General features: G+C 37.9%; 1 protein-coding gene across 4 annotated transcripts in view; it reads left to right on the forward strand.

Moving 5' to 3' along the window:
* The window catches only part of MALRD1 (MAM and LDL receptor class A domain containing 1), a 1,140,778-nt gene that overhangs the window by 404,169 nt on the left and 717,109 nt on the right, over positions 1–19,500 (forward strand). For all 4 annotated transcript variants that reach the window (XR_011976660.1, XM_072651641.1, XM_072651639.1 and 1 more), the window contains one exon: positions 806–903. Coding sequence is in view for 3 of the 4 variants with exons in the window: in XM_072651641.1 (XP_072507742.1) it covers positions 806–903 (98 nt within the window). In the remaining variant the exon portion in view is untranslated. The remainder of the gene's footprint in view (positions 1–805; positions 904–19,500) is intronic.

Here is a 19,500-nt window from a genome sequence, read left to right on the forward strand (position 1 = left end):
TCTATGAAAATGGTGTTCAGAACGTGCTCTTGTTCAGTCACAATGGCCGACTTGCCAAGTTGCACATTGGTGTGTGTTTATCAGAGGGCAGGTTCAAGCCTTTGATGTTTTGCAGAGGAAGCTTCCTTGTAAGTTTTCACTATTCAGTGATGCTAACCCTGACAGCAGCCAAAGTATGTTAAGGTTGGAGATGATTTAAGATGTTATCCTCTTCTACCTTTGCCTTCAGCGCATCTGCTGTAGATAGAATCCTGAGGCAGTTATTTTGCCAAAGTTCAGATTAGATCTTTAATTAAGCTTTCATCCTCACTAGTACAGACAACAATGTCAGGCTGGCTGGCCCCAGGAGAAAGGGAGCTTATTTCATTGGTTCATATCATTCAGAACTCTGAAGATGTTCAAAAAATAGAGCTCTCATGGGAATTTCATAAGGGCAAGTTGAATACATAACAGTGAGCTTAGACACTTAATTTAATTTTGATTTCAGAGTCTATTTACATCACCGATTGTCAGTGGAAAACATTCTTTAGGGGTTCCAGATGAAAACTCGTTTGAAAAAAAGTCAATTAGACTTGATTCATATAAAAATACTCAGTATTATTCATCAAATAAAATATAAAGGAAGAATTTTTGGTTATTTGCAAAGTTTACTGGAGAATGAGCAAAAATATCATTTATGTCATGTCTGAATGATAACATAAATTGGATATTTGGTAGCATTTAATGCTAGACAAAAGAATTTCTGAGACTAAATGTATAATGGTGTAGTTTTAAGTGTATCTAATGCCACTTTGTTTATTTTTAGGATCATTCATTTATTTTGGCGCAGGTCTACACCCTGGTGTGTCTCATCTTGGTGGTCCTTTCCTTACCGGATTACATCCTGCCTCTGCTCCCTGCCAGGTACCCAACCCTTCTCCATAACTGCTATCAGTTCATTAGTTTTAAATGGAAGCCTCTGACACATTTTAGTTTATAGTGCTTTGTACTTTTACAAAATGTTTTCATTTCATCTGATCCTCATAAGAATTCAATGAGTCAGATAATACAAGTGTAATATTATTCCACTTTACACATGAAGAAACTGAGACTTTGAGAAATTGTAACTCACCTTAAAATGACCCAGAGAGTAATAACAGAACAATGTTTTACTATCATGTCAAAGAGGAACTGGATGATTTCTTGTATTCCCCACCCATCCTGCCATTCCAGGATACTATTTGTCAAAAAATATACAGCCTCTTGGTAGCCGTTGGAAATTGGAGTTGGTAATGCTAACTATTGTGGCCCTTTTCCTTTAACTATTTCCCCCTTTTCTGTTTATCCAATAATTTAAAATATGTATATAATGTCAAAACAATAAAATGGTGAACAATCAGTAATTTCGGTGTGTGTGTGTGTGTGTGTGTGTGTGTGTGTGTCTGTGTGTGTGTCTGTGTCTGTGTGTCTGTGTATTGGATGGGGCAAAATTGTTAAGACAAAATCTTGATAGACCAAGGTGAATTGCCTAATTTTTTCAGTTTTTCATCAATTAGTGAGCATTTGTTAAGCTCTGCTGTGTGGCTAACATGGTGCTATGTACTAGGATACAAGGACAAGTGAAAGTCCATGCCCTCAAGGTTACATTCTATGAGGGGAAACAACATTATATATATATATATATATATATACACACACACATACACACACATAGTAATAATAATGATGATGGTATTAATATAATAGAAGCATTTACACAGTGCTTTAAAGTTTGCAAGGTATTATGCAAATATTATTTTATTCTTACCAATGCTGGAAGGTAGGCTCCCCATTTTATATGTGAGGAAACTGAGGTAGAAAGCCATTAAATGACTTGTCTGCTGTCACAGAGCTAGTAAGTGTCTGAAACAGCATTTGAACTCAGGTCTTCCTGACTCCAGAGTCATTGATCTATACACAGGCCACCTAGCAGCCTCATTTAGGTACATAAAAACACTTATAAAACAGATATGGGACAACACTTGGGGCACAGGGAGGAACTAGCAGCTGGGGAGACCAGGAAAGGTCTCATATGGAGGGTGGAGGTTGAGCTGAATGTTGAAGGAAGCCAAGGATTCCAGGAGGCAGAGACCCATTCAAAGTGGCCAAATTAGTATCATCTCCAATCAGAAACACTTCCTTATCTAGTTCACAGGTTCCACAAACTCCGGAGTTCTCTAGCATAAAGCCAACCTACAATGGTTCAGGGACATTTAATTTACTGGTCAGTAACTTTCCTCTCCTTCTCTCTGTCATCACTTAACTTGGCATAAGGTGGTAAAAATAAGAAAACCATCAAGAGATCAATACTTGTCACTTTCCACCTCATTGCCCAGACTCAAGAGGTTGAAAGGATTCATCAGACTCCACTAGAGATCAATTGGGCATCAGTAGGGGTTGCAAATCAGATTGCTTTCAGAATCCAATGTGGAACAAACGAAATGGGATTTTCTTCCATTCCCTCATTTCATTTCCCTAGGATGCCTTCCTCTTGACCTTTCTATTGCTTATTGCCGTGGCTAGTTTAGAGGATGCCTAACCTTCCCTTCTTTTCTACATCAGTCTTTTAACCTCTCCTGCTTTACCTCATTGGTAAATTTAGGTTTAAATAACCCAGTGACACTGAACTTATTGTTCATGAACTGGATATAAATACTATTCTTCTTCTTCTTCTTCCTATATTACTATAAATAAGCAGAGACAACTAGGTAGAAAAGTAGATCGGGTCCTGGGACTGGAGTCAGGAAGCCCTCAGTTTAAATCTAGCCTCACGTACTAACTGTGTAACTTTGGAAAAGTCACTTAACTTCTGTTTATCTCAGTTTACTCAGCTATAAAACATGGATGATAATAATAATAGCATCTGCCTCCCAAAGTTGCTGTGAGGATCAAATTGTGAAGTGCTCAGCACAGTGCCTGGCTCATAGTAGGTACTTAATAAATGCTTCTTTCCTCCCTCCCTCCCTCTTTCTTCCCTCATTTTCTTCCTTCTTTCTTTGGATCCTTCCTCCCTACTTTCTTTCCTTCATCCATTCCTCCATCACTCTCTTTCTCCTTCCTTCCCTCCCTTCCTCCATAAATAAGCATTAGAAGTCTAAGCATCTTAAGGGACATCATAGATATCAGTATCCCAGGTACCCCTTCAATGTGCTTATTAATCTTTCCTCTCAAACTTGTTAGTAGAACACGAGAAGTCAGTAGAAATGCCTGGGACCTCTTTGAGGGATGATTCCTGAGAAGCAGCAAGAGTACAGTTTTACAAGATTTTTCTCATGGTAGTTCGTTTAAGATCATAGAATCAGAGATTTAGAACTAGAATAGGTCTGAGAATTCATCTTGGCCAGGGCTCTTAATTTCAAGATGAGGAAACAGCCCCAAAGAAGGGAAATGAGCTGCTTGTGGTTGCAGAAGTAGTAAGTGGAAGAGCTGTGATCCAGACTTATGACCTCCCATTCCAAAAGCAATGTTGTTTTCATTCCACCAGGCTGCCTCTCTCAGGGCACTAAATTTCAGCTGATGCTTAACAATGGTTAATGTATTTGTCACCACACTGGAGCAAAATGCTTAACCTCTGGCATTAAAAAAATTACTTAAGTGCTTGCTTTAGCAGCATGTGTACTAAATGAGCACACATCCACCTAGCAAAGATTATGAATACATGAAATATTTGATATTTTTATAGAAGTAGATGTATGATATACTCTGGTCAAGTCAATGGTACACAATGAAGAAAAAATAACTCTTGGAATGTCTCAGGAAGAACTACTGGAAAATGGGGAAAAGGAAGGAATTGGAACAATAGAAAAGAAAAGGGGAAAAGCTCAGTTCAGTGGTGGGAGGGGTCCCACTGAGTAACACATCCGTAAGAGTAGAGGTATGTTTTGTAACAAGAGGTGAGGAGCTGACAGTGATGTAATCTGCAGGGATTTGTTGCTCAGGGAGCCTGCTGTCTGAGAGGGTGTTAAACCTCTAGAGACTTATTCCTGCCTCAGGAGAAGGAGGCTCAGTCTCAGGACAATGGACATCTAGAAGAACATAGATCTACTGAGGAGATTTCATGGAAAATGATCATGGGGAGGACAGGTTAGAAGTAGATAACATGATCAGGGGACACAGAAAAATATCTATGCTGTCTTTATCCTTGTAGGAACTGATACTTCTAAGAATAATCAAAGACCTCTAAGAATAAGACAAAGAAGGTGTAGAGGGAGGAAGGTCTACAAGGTGATTATATTTTACTTAGAGATGAATCTATTCTGCATTACTTGCAAGTGTACATCTTTGGTTGAAAACCTTCAATAATAAAGGAGAAATCTATCCCCAACTGCCAACTTCTGCTTTCTTGTACCCTGCTCCTATTGCTGCATCCATGGGATCATCTCTGCTGTGCCTGAGCCTCTCCCTTCATTCCCAGGTCAGGAAGACTTCAGTCAGTACCATGGAAACATGGCCAGATCTAAGAAAGACTTGACTTGAATGGAAAGAGTGGAATCATGGAATTTAGAGCAAGAAGGGGAGGGGGGGTGTCAGAGTCCCTGTAAACTAATGACCCCATTTTACTGATGATAAAACTGAGGCCTTGGATGATAAGAGGACTTAACTGCAAGTCCTACAGGGGAGCAAGTGCCAGAGGTGTGAATCAGACCCAGATCTTTTGTCTCTAGAATCAGTCTTCTTTCCCAGGAGACTGTGAAAAGTATACTGACTCTAGAGTCAGAGGTGATTGTTGTTCAGTTGTTTCAGTTGTGTATGACTCCTCATAACCATATTTGGGGTTTTCTTGGCAAAGATATTGGAGTGGTTTGCCATTTCCTTCTCTAGCTCATTTTACAGATGAGGAAACTGAGGCAAACAGGGTTAAATGGCTTGCCCAGGGTCACACAGCTAGTAAGTGTCTGAGGCCACATTTGAACTTATGAAGATGAGTCTTTTGATTCCAGACCTGTCATTTATCCACTGCATGACTCAGCCGTCCCTGGAGTCAGAGAACCTGGCTTCCGATCCCACTTGTGATGCTTACGTCCTTGTAGTTATGGTCAAGTCTCTAGACTTCAATTTTCTTGTCTATGTAAAAGAGAGGGGTTGGACTAAAATGACCTCCTAATATAGCTCTAAAACCATACTTCTCTGATCTTTCTACACTTTGCTGAGTCCTTCTAGATTAGGTGCCCGCCTGCTGCCCTTTCTTTCTACTAGAAAGATGGAGTAGACCTATTTACAGTTGAGATGGGGTTAATTGGTTAGTACTGTATTGTTTACTCTCTAGAGGGAAAGAAGCAAGGGTTTTATTGGCTGTTTGGGACAATATTTGCAGATGGAATTAATTTGTTAAGTGTCCCTTGATTTAAAATTGTCTAAACATATACATATTTATATGAATACACACACTTATACATATCACATATCACCATATGCTTATGTGTATACATATATATATAGCATGTCACCATATGTGAATGCCCTATACATGCCCTTTATTAACACATGGTGATATATGTTGTTTTGGTACAAAAGTTCCACTAAAAAATGAGTATACCCAGGGGCTTCTGGTAATTAACTTTCCCAGTCAGTCATCCTAATCAGAACATTCTGTTAATAGTTGTCCTTCCTGAACAATAGATATAACATATTAGAAAAAAGCTGTAGAGGGGCAGAATGAACATCCCTTGATTCAGAGAGAACCTTCATTAGGTAATTCGTTCATTTTCTCATATAACAAGCAAAGTACAAGTCAATAGAGCTGTCTTTCTTTTTAAAGATTTTGAGGGAACATGGGAGTCTTTTTGAAGCTAGTTTTCCAAATGGATGGTTTTAGGGTCATTTTGCAAGACTTACCTGAGCTTGATGTATGGATAGCCCATGCCCACATGTTCTGTAAATAATCAGTACTTAAGATGTAGGCCCTCATTTAAAACCTATAGCATACTACCACCTTTGGTATCTGGTGGAAACTTGGCATTTTTCCTTGGAATATCCAGGAGGTATGAGGATTAGTCCACCTGGCAGCCTGGAGCTAATCATTTTTGGGTGGGACTTAATGCACATTTGTTCATTGTTGTCAGTGAACTAGAAAATGTAGAATGAGGTGGTTAATAAGCCCATTGTCATTTGTAGAGCTTGACTATTTGAGATACTGTACAAATTGCAAAAAGTTTGCCCAGTAGGAACTTAAATAAAACAAGGCTGAGGGTATAAAATTAATGGGCTCCTGTATTGCTATGTATTGGAAACAGCTAGCAATGATTGGAATTTGATTGAAATGGTGAGTGAAGGAGAAATAATATTTTTTCTTAAAAAAATTAATGGGCTCTTTGTAATAATTTTTGGTACATAATGATTAATTGGGAAAGGAAGGCTGAGAGAAAATCTGCAGAAGCAGACTAAGGCATTTTACACTTTCTTGTCCTGTTTGATAGGATTTGAAACCATAGAACTTGAAGATGCTAAGCATTGGAGAGATAAAGGAATTTGCTCAAGGTCCCATAGCTAGCTGGAGCAAGAATTGGGAGAAGAACATAATTATCTATAATGCTCCCATCACTACACTATTCCAGGCTTTAATGATGTTGGTAAGAAAGAATGTAGGTATGATGATATGTTGATCGGTGTTGAAAGAGCAGGTGCAGGATTGTAAAGGACAAAAGTGACTAAACTGAAGGAGACAGAGTAGGCAGAGGAGCACGTGGAAGAGGAAGAAACAAGCATTTATTAAGCACTTACTATGTGCCAGGCACTGTGCTAAGCACCTTAAAAGTATTATCACATTTGATCTTCACCTATAAGATAGGTGCTATTAACATCTCCATTGTAATAAAGAAACTGAGGCAGAGAAAGGTTAAGTGACTTGCCCTGGGTCATACAGCTGGCAGTTGGTCAGTGAGGCTGGATTTGAGCTTGTCTTGTGTACCTGACGAAGCCCAGCACTCTATCTACTGCACTCCGTACCTGTAAGTTAAATAAAATTGTTAAATTATTCATTCTTGTCAAAAGGAACGCTGAGTTAATAAATGGAAAGTACTTTGCAACTACAAAATACTATGTAAATATTAGCTATTATTATCAATAGTAATAATAATCATTATTTTTATTAGGTTTACCAGCGTGGCAGCGATGCACAGCTGATTATAATCTTTGATGAAGCTTTGATGGCGTAAGATTGGATTCATTAGGACCATTGCCCCTTTGAGAAATCATGTCCTTCACCCAGGGATGCTCGTTAATTTCAAATATTGAGTCAATAAAAAAGCATAAAAGGAGGTGAAAGCAAATAATGGGAGAGTGATAGTGTGGAAGTAGCTGAAATCAGGAGACAGAGAAATACAAGCTGAGTTTTGGGACCCCTTTTCCTGCCTTGAGGCGGTCATCCTCAAACAGCAGTGACGTCTATGCTTGGCCAATGTTCTGATGGCTGCTTTCTTTTCTGTGTTCTTTGGTCAAGTTTTTTTTTTTTTCAAGAGATTTTAAGAGGAAAGGCCATAGGGTCTTGTGACCCAAGGATTCCTATGTCCATGCTATTGGATATTCTCTCTGTCTTGTCCTGAGGAAATATTCTGTGGAGGTCTGGAAGCAGGAAATAGTCTTTCTTAATAGAGCAGGAATCTGATTTTTTGAGAGAGAGTTATTTCAATGAAATGGTGGGTCCTGGAGCTGGCTTGTAGAATATATCAGCTGTGGAAAAATGACTGAGGTATAGAAAAAAGCAACATTAAAACAAAACAAAAGAATGGGTAGGACATTCAACCAGCACAGAGTTGGAGGAAGGTATTCCAAGACTAGCAAACAGGATGAGGCAGACACAGAAGTAGGAAACTTTAGCAAGTCTAGGTAGGTGAGGATGTCGGAAAGAATCCAGTTAGTCTGGAGTGAAGAATGTGCAGCAAGACAAATGATCTAAAGCTGGAAAAGTGGGGCCAGATTACAAAGACCTTGAATGCCAAGCACTGCAGTTCAAATTTTTCTTAAGACTCGACGGGAAATGTTGGAAAGCTTTGGGCAGAGGGATGGCAAGGGATAGCTCTGAAGACAGAATCAGTTTGGCGGCTTTGTGAAGCATGGGTTGGAGGTGGGAGAAAGGCACATGGAGCTTGAGAAAATCTATGGGAAGATCAAAACAGTAGTCCAGGTGGGGTGGAATGATGGACTATGTTTGCAATAGGGTAATAATAATGGTTTTTAAAGAGGAAACAGATGCCAGAGGTATTGGGAGGTGAGGGAAACAAAATCCATGTAATGAAAATGAGAGAGTGACTCAAAAAGCATACCATTAATAGAAATAATGAAGTCAGAAGGAAGAACAGGTTTAAGAAAAAAGGCAATAAGTTTAGTTTTTGTCATGTTGAGTTTAAGGTGTTGTCAGTAAATCAGGATTAATAATGACTATGTCTTTAAGGTGCCTGGAGTTTTGGTTGATTGAACAGGGCTAGAGATTCAGAATGGGGAATCATTTGCATAGATACATAGATATTGATTTGTGGGTGGTTGTTCTTTATTCTCAAGAGAACCAAAATGCCATCACTATGTTGGGGTCAAGGTCCAGTGGCTGTGATGGCTGATTAGACCAATATGGGCTCTGAAGTCTCTCTCACACGTTGGATATAAATAGTCCTTCTGAACATTTGGAGAGGAGATAACTCCAAATTTGTTTATCTCACGTTTCTTTAGAGCTACTGCAATTCTGCTTCATTCACTCTTGGAGCACAGCATTTTCTTTGAGGAAGGCATGCCATGCTGGGTGGTCCTCTGCCAGTGTCTTCCATGTCTCACAATCAATTCCAAAGTTCTTCAGTGAGACCATGAGCATGTCCTTGTATTGCTTCCTCTGACTACCATGTGATGCATAGATATAGAAGCCATGCAAATGTAATGCATGAGACTGCCAAAGGAGAGATTAATAACAATAATGGTCTGATTTTATATAGTGCTTTAAGGTTTGCAAAGCACTTTACAGATATTTCATTTTATGTTCACCACTGCGGGAGGTAGGTGCTATTATTATCTCTGTTTCACAGATGAGGAAACTAAGACAGGCAAGTCTAATGACTGGTCTAGAGTCACATCAAGATGAGAGCAAAGTGGAGAACATTGATAAACATTCACCATGAGGAAGTGGAGAAAGGAAAACATGCAATGATGTTGGGGAGAAAAGGACCATTACAGAGACAGCAGGAAAAGCAGGAGATTGGAGTGCCTTCAAAGTCAAAGGGAGAGAGTGTGACTGGAAAGGGGAGTGGCCAACAATATTAGATACCACACAGAGATCAAAAAGGAGGAGGAGGGTATAAAGAAACTTTTCACATTCTCTGACTAGATCATTGTCAACTTTTGAGAGGCAGTTTCAGTATAGCAATGGGGATTGGAGTCAGTTGGGAAGAAGGAATAAGATGTAGAAAACTTTTGCACAACTTTAAAAGGAATTGGAGGATATCTGGTTGGAGTAGGAGAGCCAAGGGAAAGGTTTTTATACAATTGTGGAAATCTGAGCATATTTTTAGGCAACTAGACTGTAGTACATGGCATGAAATAACTGTCTTGTGCCACCTCTCACCAAATAACATCACTCTGTCAAGCATTTTTGGCTCATACATAATGGAATGATCCAACTCTCCCACCACTACCCAACAGCCTCTTTCTACACTTTGTGGAAATGCTGATGTGATCAGTGACTCCTCTTGTCAGCTGCCCAGCAATAGTGACAGTGAAAAGCTGTCACTGGCACCTCTCCACCTCCCATTTATACCAATATCCTGATAGTGATTACTGGCTGGCTGGACAAGGTCTTGGAAGAGGTTCACATAGAGGAATATGGCTGGCTTCACTCAGAAGGAGCTGCCACTGATGAGGACTATCCCAATAAAAACCTGCTTTACTCTTCATCTAGCTCTATAATTCTGAGCCAGTCCCATTTCTGTTTTGTCAGAGTAATATTCAGAAAAACACCCATGATACATGGAAACTATTAGAAAGCCTGACTATGGGCCTTTTTAGATCATGGATTATTGACAAAACATGCAAGTTATTCTTAGAATTAAAAAAAAAAGTCAGGCTATGTTTTTAGAGGAGATTTAATATTCTGTTTTCCATATTTAAATAGATTATAACAATCTGAAGCAGATTTGTATAACCATGAATGCTGTTCATAGTAGAATGTGATAACATCATGGGAATGACAACCTAATTTTTTTTTTCCAAAATAATGATTTTAGGAAATTTTAATGACTGATGTTTTCCCCTTGGATTTGTATCCAGTAGGGTACAGAGCTATACTACTTTAAAAATCCGAGAAGAAATGGGTTGTACAGAGGATACTTGACTGATAGCAACACAGGGAGTCGTACCTGAAATGGCAAAGAAGGTAGAGAAAGAGTGAGTACTGAAGGACTAGAAAGAAGCAGAGTGAGAATAAGAAGAGAATGCATGACCTGGATAAGAAATACTGAGGGAGGGGAAGAAGTAGAAGTTAATATCACTGAAGCACAATTATGGGATGTGGAGAGTTTTATAAAAGAAACAAAAGAAAACAAAATAATAATTGGGAAGAAAGGATGAAATGAAGACTTAAAACTTCCAAATTTTGTCGTTTAGTCATTTCAGTAATGTTTGACTCTTCATGATCTCATTTGGGGTTTTCTTGCCAAAGATATTGGAATATTTTGTCATGTCCTTCTCCAGCTAATTTTACAGAAGAGGAAACTGAGGCAAATAGGGTTAAATGACTTGCCCAAGATCACACAGCCAGTGAGTGTCTGAGGTCAGATTTGTACTCAGGTCTTTTTGATTCTAGACTGGGCACTCTATCCTCTGACCCATCTAGTTGCTCCAGCTTTCAGATAATGACTTGCACGATGCTGGCATCTCAAACATGATTGATTTTCCCAATAGTTACTTACTTCCTCTGTTTATTTATTTATTTATTTGTCTGTTTGTTTGTTTATTGTCTCCTTGGGGCTAGCAAAGCTTGTTCTTTGAAAGCAGAAAGAGAATACAACATGTAAGATCTTGTAATCTTAGGGACTTCTTGCCTCATCCATAAACTAAAATATGTGGTCTCATAATATGAAGTCTCCTGCATTTTCTAACTTGTGCATCAACCTAATTGGATGTTTTTGCTTTAACAGTAAAGGGAGATATTCAACATCTTTTAAAAATAGGGAGACAATTCAAAGATTTAAAACATTTTAAACTTCAGATTTTTACCTCTAAAATATGATAATAGGTGCACATGTTTAGAAATTATCAAATCACTCGAAGTTCTTGGTAACACATCAAAGGTCAAGGGACTGTGACAGCAATATAATGCATTTAAAACTCTTGGCAAATGGGAGCAAGCTGCCTTTATTAGTAGCATTTTGATTAATTTCTTTTCAGTGAGTTGGTCATAGAACTCAGCTCATTTTATCTGAAAGATAATGGGGAAAACATTCTTTAAAATTGATACGTGAAGTAGGATGTTTTAAATGGCCAGCCTAAATTATTATACTTTTGATGAAGCATGGAAATAATTAGAAGCACTTTTCAAATGTCACTTTTTTTATCTTACCCGTTTCACAAGTTAGTAAAAGGAAGGCTTGCTGAAGGCCTTGTCCTCTCATTTAAAACAACATGAGTCTGCTGTTTTTTATTTTGGTTAATTAGAGGCTTGTGATGTGTAAGGGTGAATTGAATTCAAACAATGGCTTGTGTTGGAGAAATAAGTTGTGTTTTCAACAAAAACATCTGAGAGGGGCCAAGCAAATTCTCTTGTGTATTAATTAACTCTATCAATAGAGGAGGTTTCATGGCAATGCATCTACCCTTAGAGGCTGGAGCCAATGAATGCAGTATGGAGGTTGACTAAACCCCTGTAGAATGGACCTGTGTTTTCTTCTGCTGCCAAGACTGCTTTATCATTGATCAGAACTGGATGAATGAAACGTTCAGTGATTTGGGGTCTCTTCTGATTGGATTGTGGTTGTATAGCTACAGTCTCAGCCCTTTTCTTTCTCTACTGGGTTTTTATCTGACCATGTCACTTTGTAGATAAGGTCTGAGGAGGAAGTAAATTGAAGTTATTCCTTTGCAAAAATCTTTTAAGTAAAAGGCTTGATTGAATCCAGTATGTAAATGAAGACACACCCAGAGGGAGAAATGCCCACTGGCGTGTACACTTATGCATTTATAAATGCAAACTGTATATAGCTGCCAAACTCATGGAGAACAGGTCCAATGGTGGTGAGATCAGAAGGTCAAGTGGAACAGTGTTATGTTTACCATGAAATCTTGAAAAATTCTTATTTCAGTGGATTCATTTAATTCTATAAAGTTCTGATGAATGTTACTTAAGTGAAAAAAAAGATTCTTTGTATCTTTGGTGAGACTTAGTCTCATTGATTGAAGGGCAATCAACACTTCTTTGTCCTATGTAGAAGCAACTTCAAATGGGGCAATTTGAGCAATGGTAATAATCAATTCCCCTTTATTCTCAGTTGTTCCTAAGATAGGAGAGCCTTGCTTATTATCTGCCAACTTTCTAGAGAGAGTGTTCAGCTGAGATAGTCCTGGGTGAGAGAAAGGGATTGTCTGCAGTCCTTTGATGGAGCTGTCAGTCCATAATCTATTTTTGTCTTTCATATAAATGAAAATAGTCCTTGTTTTAATAGGACTAAAATAGTCCTACTCTGCTAGTTGGAATGTTAACAAGTCATTAATTGAGCATACATATTGCCTCACTATATATACATATATATGTATGTATATACATATATATATATATATTACTGCATCATTCATACCGTAGTCTCCTCTCCAACTAGATGGTGCAGAAAATAGAGTGCCAGACCTAGAGTCGGTAAAACCTAAGTTCAAATCTGACCTTAGACACTTCCCAGTTGTGTGACCCTGGGCAAGCCACTTAATCTCAATTTCTTCATCTGTAAAATATGCATGATAATAGCATGTACCTCCCAGAACTGTTGTAAGGAGTGAGGATCAAATGAGATAATAATTGTAAAGTGTTTAGCACAGAGCCCGGCATATAGTGAACAGTATGTAAATGTTAGTTATTTTTAATGCTGCTACTAACTACTTTACTACTACTAGGATTAGTACTAGAAAATAAAGGACAAACACAACCTGTGAGTAGACCAAGCTGGCTGAATGGGAACCTAGCTAGTTGGGTAACTCGGCTCTCCCTCTCCTTCTCCTCTCCAAAGGGAGGTAAATTTCCACTTCACTTGGGGTTTACTGCCTAGATTCCTCCCTCCTTCCTCCCTCTTTCTTCCTTCCCCTTCCTCTTTCTTCCTTCCCCTTCCTTCCTTCCTTCCTTCTTTCCTTCCTTCCTTCCTTCCTTCCTTCCTTCCTTCCTTCCTTCCTTCCTTCCTTCCTTCCTTCCTTCCTTCCTTCCTTCCTTCCTCCCTCCCTCCCTCCCTCCCTCCTCCCTTCCTTCCTTCCTTCCTTCCTTCCTTCCTTCCTTCCTTCCTTCCTTCCTTCCTTCCTTCCTTCCTTCCTTCCTTCCTTCCTTTCTTCCTTCCTTCCTTCCCTCCCTTCCTTTCTTCCTTCCCTTCTTCCCCCCAGTTCACTCTGAAGCTCATACAATTTGACCCCAATGGGTCCCTGGCCCAGCACCACTTAATGGCTATATTTTGGGCCCTCCTGGCTTTCAGTGAATTGACACTGAATGTCAATGCTAACTGTTTCTCTTTGGAGCAGCAATCCTTCTCCTCTCAACTTGATTTTTTCAGTTTGCTTTTCTTTTCAATTAAAGGGGTCAACCCTTAACTCTCTTCTCAAAGAGCCCAGGCCTATAGGAAAGACTTACATGATCTGATGCTAAGTGAAAGAAGCGGAACCAGGAGAACTTTGCGCACAGCAACAGCCACAGTGTGCAAGGATTTTTTCTGGTAGATTTAGAACTTCATCACAATGCAAGTACTTAAAGTGGTCTCTTAAGGTAAAATGCCTTCCACATCCAGAGAAAGAACTGGGGGATTCAATCACAGAATGTAGCAGATCATTTTCTTTTGTATTATGTTTTGATTTGTTTTATGATTTCTCCCATTCATTTTAATTCTTCTGTGCAACATGACTAAGGAGAAAATGTATTTAATAGGAATATATGTGTAGAACCTATATATAAAATTGTATGCCATCTCAGGGAGGAAGGGGGGAAGGAAGGCTAGGGAGGGGAAAAAACCTATGTTATATGGAAGTGATTGTAGAACACTGAAAACAAAATTAAAAAAAAAAAAGAGTCCAGGCCTATTTCCTGAATGGGCATTACCTCCCTTTAAGTGAGTACCTGAAAAGGCCTTAGCCTAAAAGGACAGGGGTCTCCCATTGTATCCTGGGCCATATCCAGTCATCCTGATGAATATCTGGTCACTGGATCCAGATGGCTCAGGAGAAGAAAGTGAGGCTGGTGACCTTGCACAGCCCTTCCTCACTCAAATCAAAGTCAGCTGCACGTCATACCATCATTTCCTTGACGTCATGTTCCTCTTTGAAAACAAGAAACAAAAAACACAACTAGTACTAATACTAGTATTGCTACCTCTCATATCAGTCTGATCTGACCCTTTAGACCTTTAATTCTAGATTTGATATTGCTACTTTTCCGGTCAATCTCGGAATTATTTTATGTTTGTCATCAATAAAAATTTGGCTTTCATAGGTCGTCCTAGAGAAGAAAGCACATGTCTTCAACAGTAACCAGAGATGTTTCATTTCAGTTCAGCACATGTATTAAGCACTAACAAGATTGTTATGAGTTGGTAAAGAGACAATGTACATATAAAGCACTTGGCACATAGTAGTCACTTAATAAATTTTTACTGATTACATGCTTATTTTGCAAACTTTAGAGTTTTAGATGGATTGATATATATATATATATACATACAGTATATATATATACACAAATATATACAATATACATATGTATGTGTGTATATATGGATAAATACATACATATGTATGTGTACATATTTACATATATATGTTTATATGCAAAATTGGTGTTGAAAATACAATTAATTGTGTTAGGGAGCAGCATGGGATCATTCAAAGCACTGGGCCATATCCCAAATAGAATCTAGCCTTTTCCTTCTTTTTAATCCTGGGTCCAACTCATCATTCCACAATATATAATGATATACTAAGTCAGTGGACTGACCATCTAACTGTACAGCATAATCTAATTTTAGGTCATTTTTATCCATTTACTTTTACTTATATGAATTATTAGACAGATTAGTTTTGAATTATCATGCATCTCATTGACCAGGTTCTCTAATGTTTTGGAGCTTGATCCAATCAATGTATCATGCACAAACAGGAACATCTGGAATTCTTCACCATTTATAGGGAATTTCTCTTCCACTTGGAATTTTGGCAAGAAATCTTCCATGACTCTATCTTTGTTGAGTGCAGACCTTCTTGGCTTCTGTCTTTTTCTCTATTAATAATCAGAGAGCCTTTAGACAGAATTGCTTCCAAGGCTTCATTTGACAAGAAATCATGTCTAATCTTAACATATGCATGATATACTTCTTGTTAGGGGAAAGCTATTCAGGCTGCCTTTTCCCCTACTAAATAAAATTCTCTTTTTGGTGATCCACAAACAATAAACACAAAAAACATCTTGTATTCATTTTCTGCATCTTTCAGCCAATTATGTGATGGTAAAGTTATGGTCTCCTCTGCAGACCTCTTTTCTCTTTGTGTATTTCTTTCTTATAAAGATTTTATAACAATGGGTAAGTAGGCACATGAGTCAGTAGTTATTCTACTTTCGGTGCAGAAATTCTTCTTGTCCTGTTGTATGGTTGCAAATCTTGGAACATCCTGAACTCCAAGAAGTAAAATTTGTTGGAGACCTAAAGGGCATTAGCTCTCCATGATAGGCACAAGTAGGTCATGGTTTATGGTTGTACACTTGTAGGCTCAGAGATTTAGAGATGTAAGGAGACATGAGGACATCTAATCTAATTCCTTTATTTTGCAATTGAGGAAGCAAAAGCCAGAGATGCTAAGCAATTTGCCCAAGGTCACACAGGTAATACACGAATACATGACAACCTGAGATTTGAACCTAGTTTCTCTAACTCCAGATCCAATACTCTTTCTTCTGGAGCATATACTTAAGCCATGATTTAAAAGCCATCACTGAGAAAATTTATGATCAGAAGAGAAAATGGACTGGTTATGTGGACAGTGTGAAGCATAACAAATAGTTCAAGTACTCCCCTACTACCCCACAATATATGATCTAAGAGAAGGCCTTTTAGCATATTAGTGGAACTTGAAGAATTATGGGAAAATATGGATAAGGATCAACAGAGTAAGGAAACACAGATGGATTGTAATTTGTACACGTGGAAGAAATATTCCCATTGATGACTTCCCAGATGCCAAAAAAAAAAAAAGCTATTAGCATATTGCCTGGTATATAGTAAAAGTTATATAAATGCTTATTTCCACCCCTACTCATCATGAAAACCTTGAACTAACAGTTATTCCATCCAGGATAAGCACCACAAGAATGTCTGGGGTGAGAGGTAAGAAAAATTCAATTGAGAAAGGCAGAGAAGAGACTTGACACCTTAGGACACAAGGCCTCACAAGGGAGAAATCCTAGACCACCACCTATTGTGGGGAGATCTGAACCCTGGGACACCAGGAGGCTTCTCCTGGCTAGAGGAGAAAAGAGTGAGGGGTGAACTCATCTGGGATGTAGCCTCATTGGTAGGAGGGAAGAGGAAAGTCAGGGAGGGACTACATCATCATAGTTTTATAAAGAATTATTTTGGTAAGATTTTAAGTTCAACTATTTCTACCTATTGAAAGAGTATATATATATATATATATATATATATATATATATATATATATATATATATATATATATATATGTATGTATGTATGTATGTATGTATGTATGCATGTATGTATGTATTGTCAGTACCCTCTGGATGAAAAGTACCCTGTATGAAAACCTCACTCGCTCCTCTCTCGTCACCACTGGACACAAGAGTCCATAGAAGACAATGTGCTAAGCATTGAGGGGCAAGACAAAAACAAAATCATCCCTTCCTTCAAACAAGTCACATTCTGCTTTTAATTTTTGGAGAAGGAATATGTTAAATGACTTGGTATTCAAGTATTCCCATTGAATTCTTTTATCTTTCACAGATGAGGGAGAAGTTTTCCCACAGAAGTTGATTCATCTTGATATTGTATTAGCAGGTACAGCATTAAGTTAGCTTACCTGAGTAATCATCTTCAAATGATTGTTGAGGGTCTGGTGAATGGGGATTCACATGCACGAGACACTCCTAGACAATCGTGCTAGGTTTTGGTAGATAGTTCTGGCCCTGAGTTCTTCACTGATGCTTGTTTTTGAAACACTAGCTACTCTAGGACAGTATTAAAGAGAACCATTCCCTTTAGAAAAGGTGACACAGGAAACCATTGTCTCAGATTCAGTGAGAGGAGAAAAGTCGATGGCTTTGAGGTCCATAGAATTAAAAGTATGAATAAGAATAATCTTTCAATGAAATTACCTTCTTTAGGGAAGATAATATAAAACTGTTAGTTAGCATTTGAGTAGAGATGATCTATAGATATAGATACCATATATATATATATATATATACATTAGCATCTAACATATGTGTACAGTTATTTTTCAGTTGTGTATGATTCTTTGTGACTCCATTTGAGATTTCTTGGCAAAGATAGTGGAATAGTTCACTTTTTCCTTTTCCAGTTCATTTTATAGATGAGGAGCAGAGGCAAATAGGGTTAAATGACTTGCCTAGGGTCACACAGCTAGGAAGTATCTGATGTCAGATGAGTTTTTTGATTCTGCCACACTATTGTATCACCTAGCTACCCACCACCTAATATGATGTCTTATATGAAATAGATGATTAATACTGAATTGAATGATGCAGAGTAGGTGCTGAATAAATGTCTTTGTTGCATTCGTTTAGATTGGATACTCGTCAAAAGTACACAGAGTAAAGAGGGAGAGGATAGAGCTACAAGGTAAAGGTGTTATGGCTTTACCTTCTTGACATTATTTAGATAACATACTTTATTGGAACATTCTCCCTTGAATAGGGTTTTGGACTGTGGCACAAAAGTGGCGTGACAAGAGGGTGAAGGGAGACTTCCTAAAGGGTAGAAGGTCATGACCTATACAGTTGGTAACACCTTTATAAAATGTATTTTTAATATGACTAGAGCAGAAAGTTTGGGGAAGAGAATGGTTGGAGAGAATATTTTTGAAATAAAAGAATACTGATGGACTTTGAAACCTTAGTTCCTAGTACATCTTAGCTAAATACATTTGGGGAAATTTACAATATGGTAATTGAGAAAAGTTACCTTGGAAGCTTTGCTTAGAATAAATTTTAAGGGGCTAGGACTACAGGTAGCTGAGGAGCCTATCGTCCAGCTGGATTTACTCTATAGTTCCTCTTGGGCTCAGATTTTTACATTCATCCACCTAGTCATTAAATTTATATTTGTTGACTATTTAATATGTAAAGTGCCATGGGAATATAGAAGTGACCAAGATACAGGATCAAAATTTCATAGACTTGAGTCTAGAAAGGACCTTCAAAATCATCTAATGCCTTTCCTTCATTTTACATTTGAAGGAATTGAGGTCCAGAGAACTTAATTGACTTGCCTGAAGTCACACAGATATTAAGTGGTTGATAGTACCTGCCTAAAAGCAACTTGCAATTTAGTAGGGGGCAAATCAAATATATATATATATACATATATATATATATATATATATATATATATATATACACACACACACACATATACATATATATATATACACACTTGTATATATGTGTATAAGTGTGTATATTTATTTATTTGAGTTTAAAATAGACCACTGCATATTCAAGTGGCATGTATGATAATACACTAGAATCAAAAAGCTTTTATTAGCTGTTTTTTCATTAAAAAGATATATTTTTCATGAAATATGAGAATTTTATTCACCCTACAATAAGAAAAAAAAAGTAACTCCCTTCAAATTTTTATGCAAATCCTGTGAAAATGGCAAATTAAATAAAAATTCTCAAATACTTACCAATTCAGGCTGAATCCCATTGGTGCTTGCTCCTATACATGATTAAAGTATGGTTATGTAGTGAATGACAGCTTGATACTTTGGAATCCTGGTGGGGCTTGCACCTCTCCAGTACAGCTTATTTTATAGTGTTCACTATTGCATATTAACAAACTCAGGACATGTTGTAATTTACGATAGGAAGCTAAAATTTAATTGTTATTGGGGAATACTAATTAAATCTTTCCACAATATTTTAATTAAGGTACAAGCATTTTGATTCTGAGTTCTCCACAAATATGAAGGTTAAAACTGGCAGTGAAACATTTAAAGTTGGGTCATTCCAAAAGGGCTAGGGCATGTGTTCATTTGGTGGCAAAGACCCAGCTAATGTGAAAACTGAGAGTAAAACT

The sequence above is a fragment of the Notamacropus eugenii genome, chromosome 3 (genome assembly GCF_028372415.1).
Source record: "Notamacropus eugenii isolate mMacEug1 chromosome 3, mMacEug1.pri_v2, whole genome shotgun sequence".
NCBI classification, from domain to species: domain Eukaryota; kingdom Metazoa; phylum Chordata; class Mammalia; order Diprotodontia; family Macropodidae; genus Notamacropus; species Notamacropus eugenii.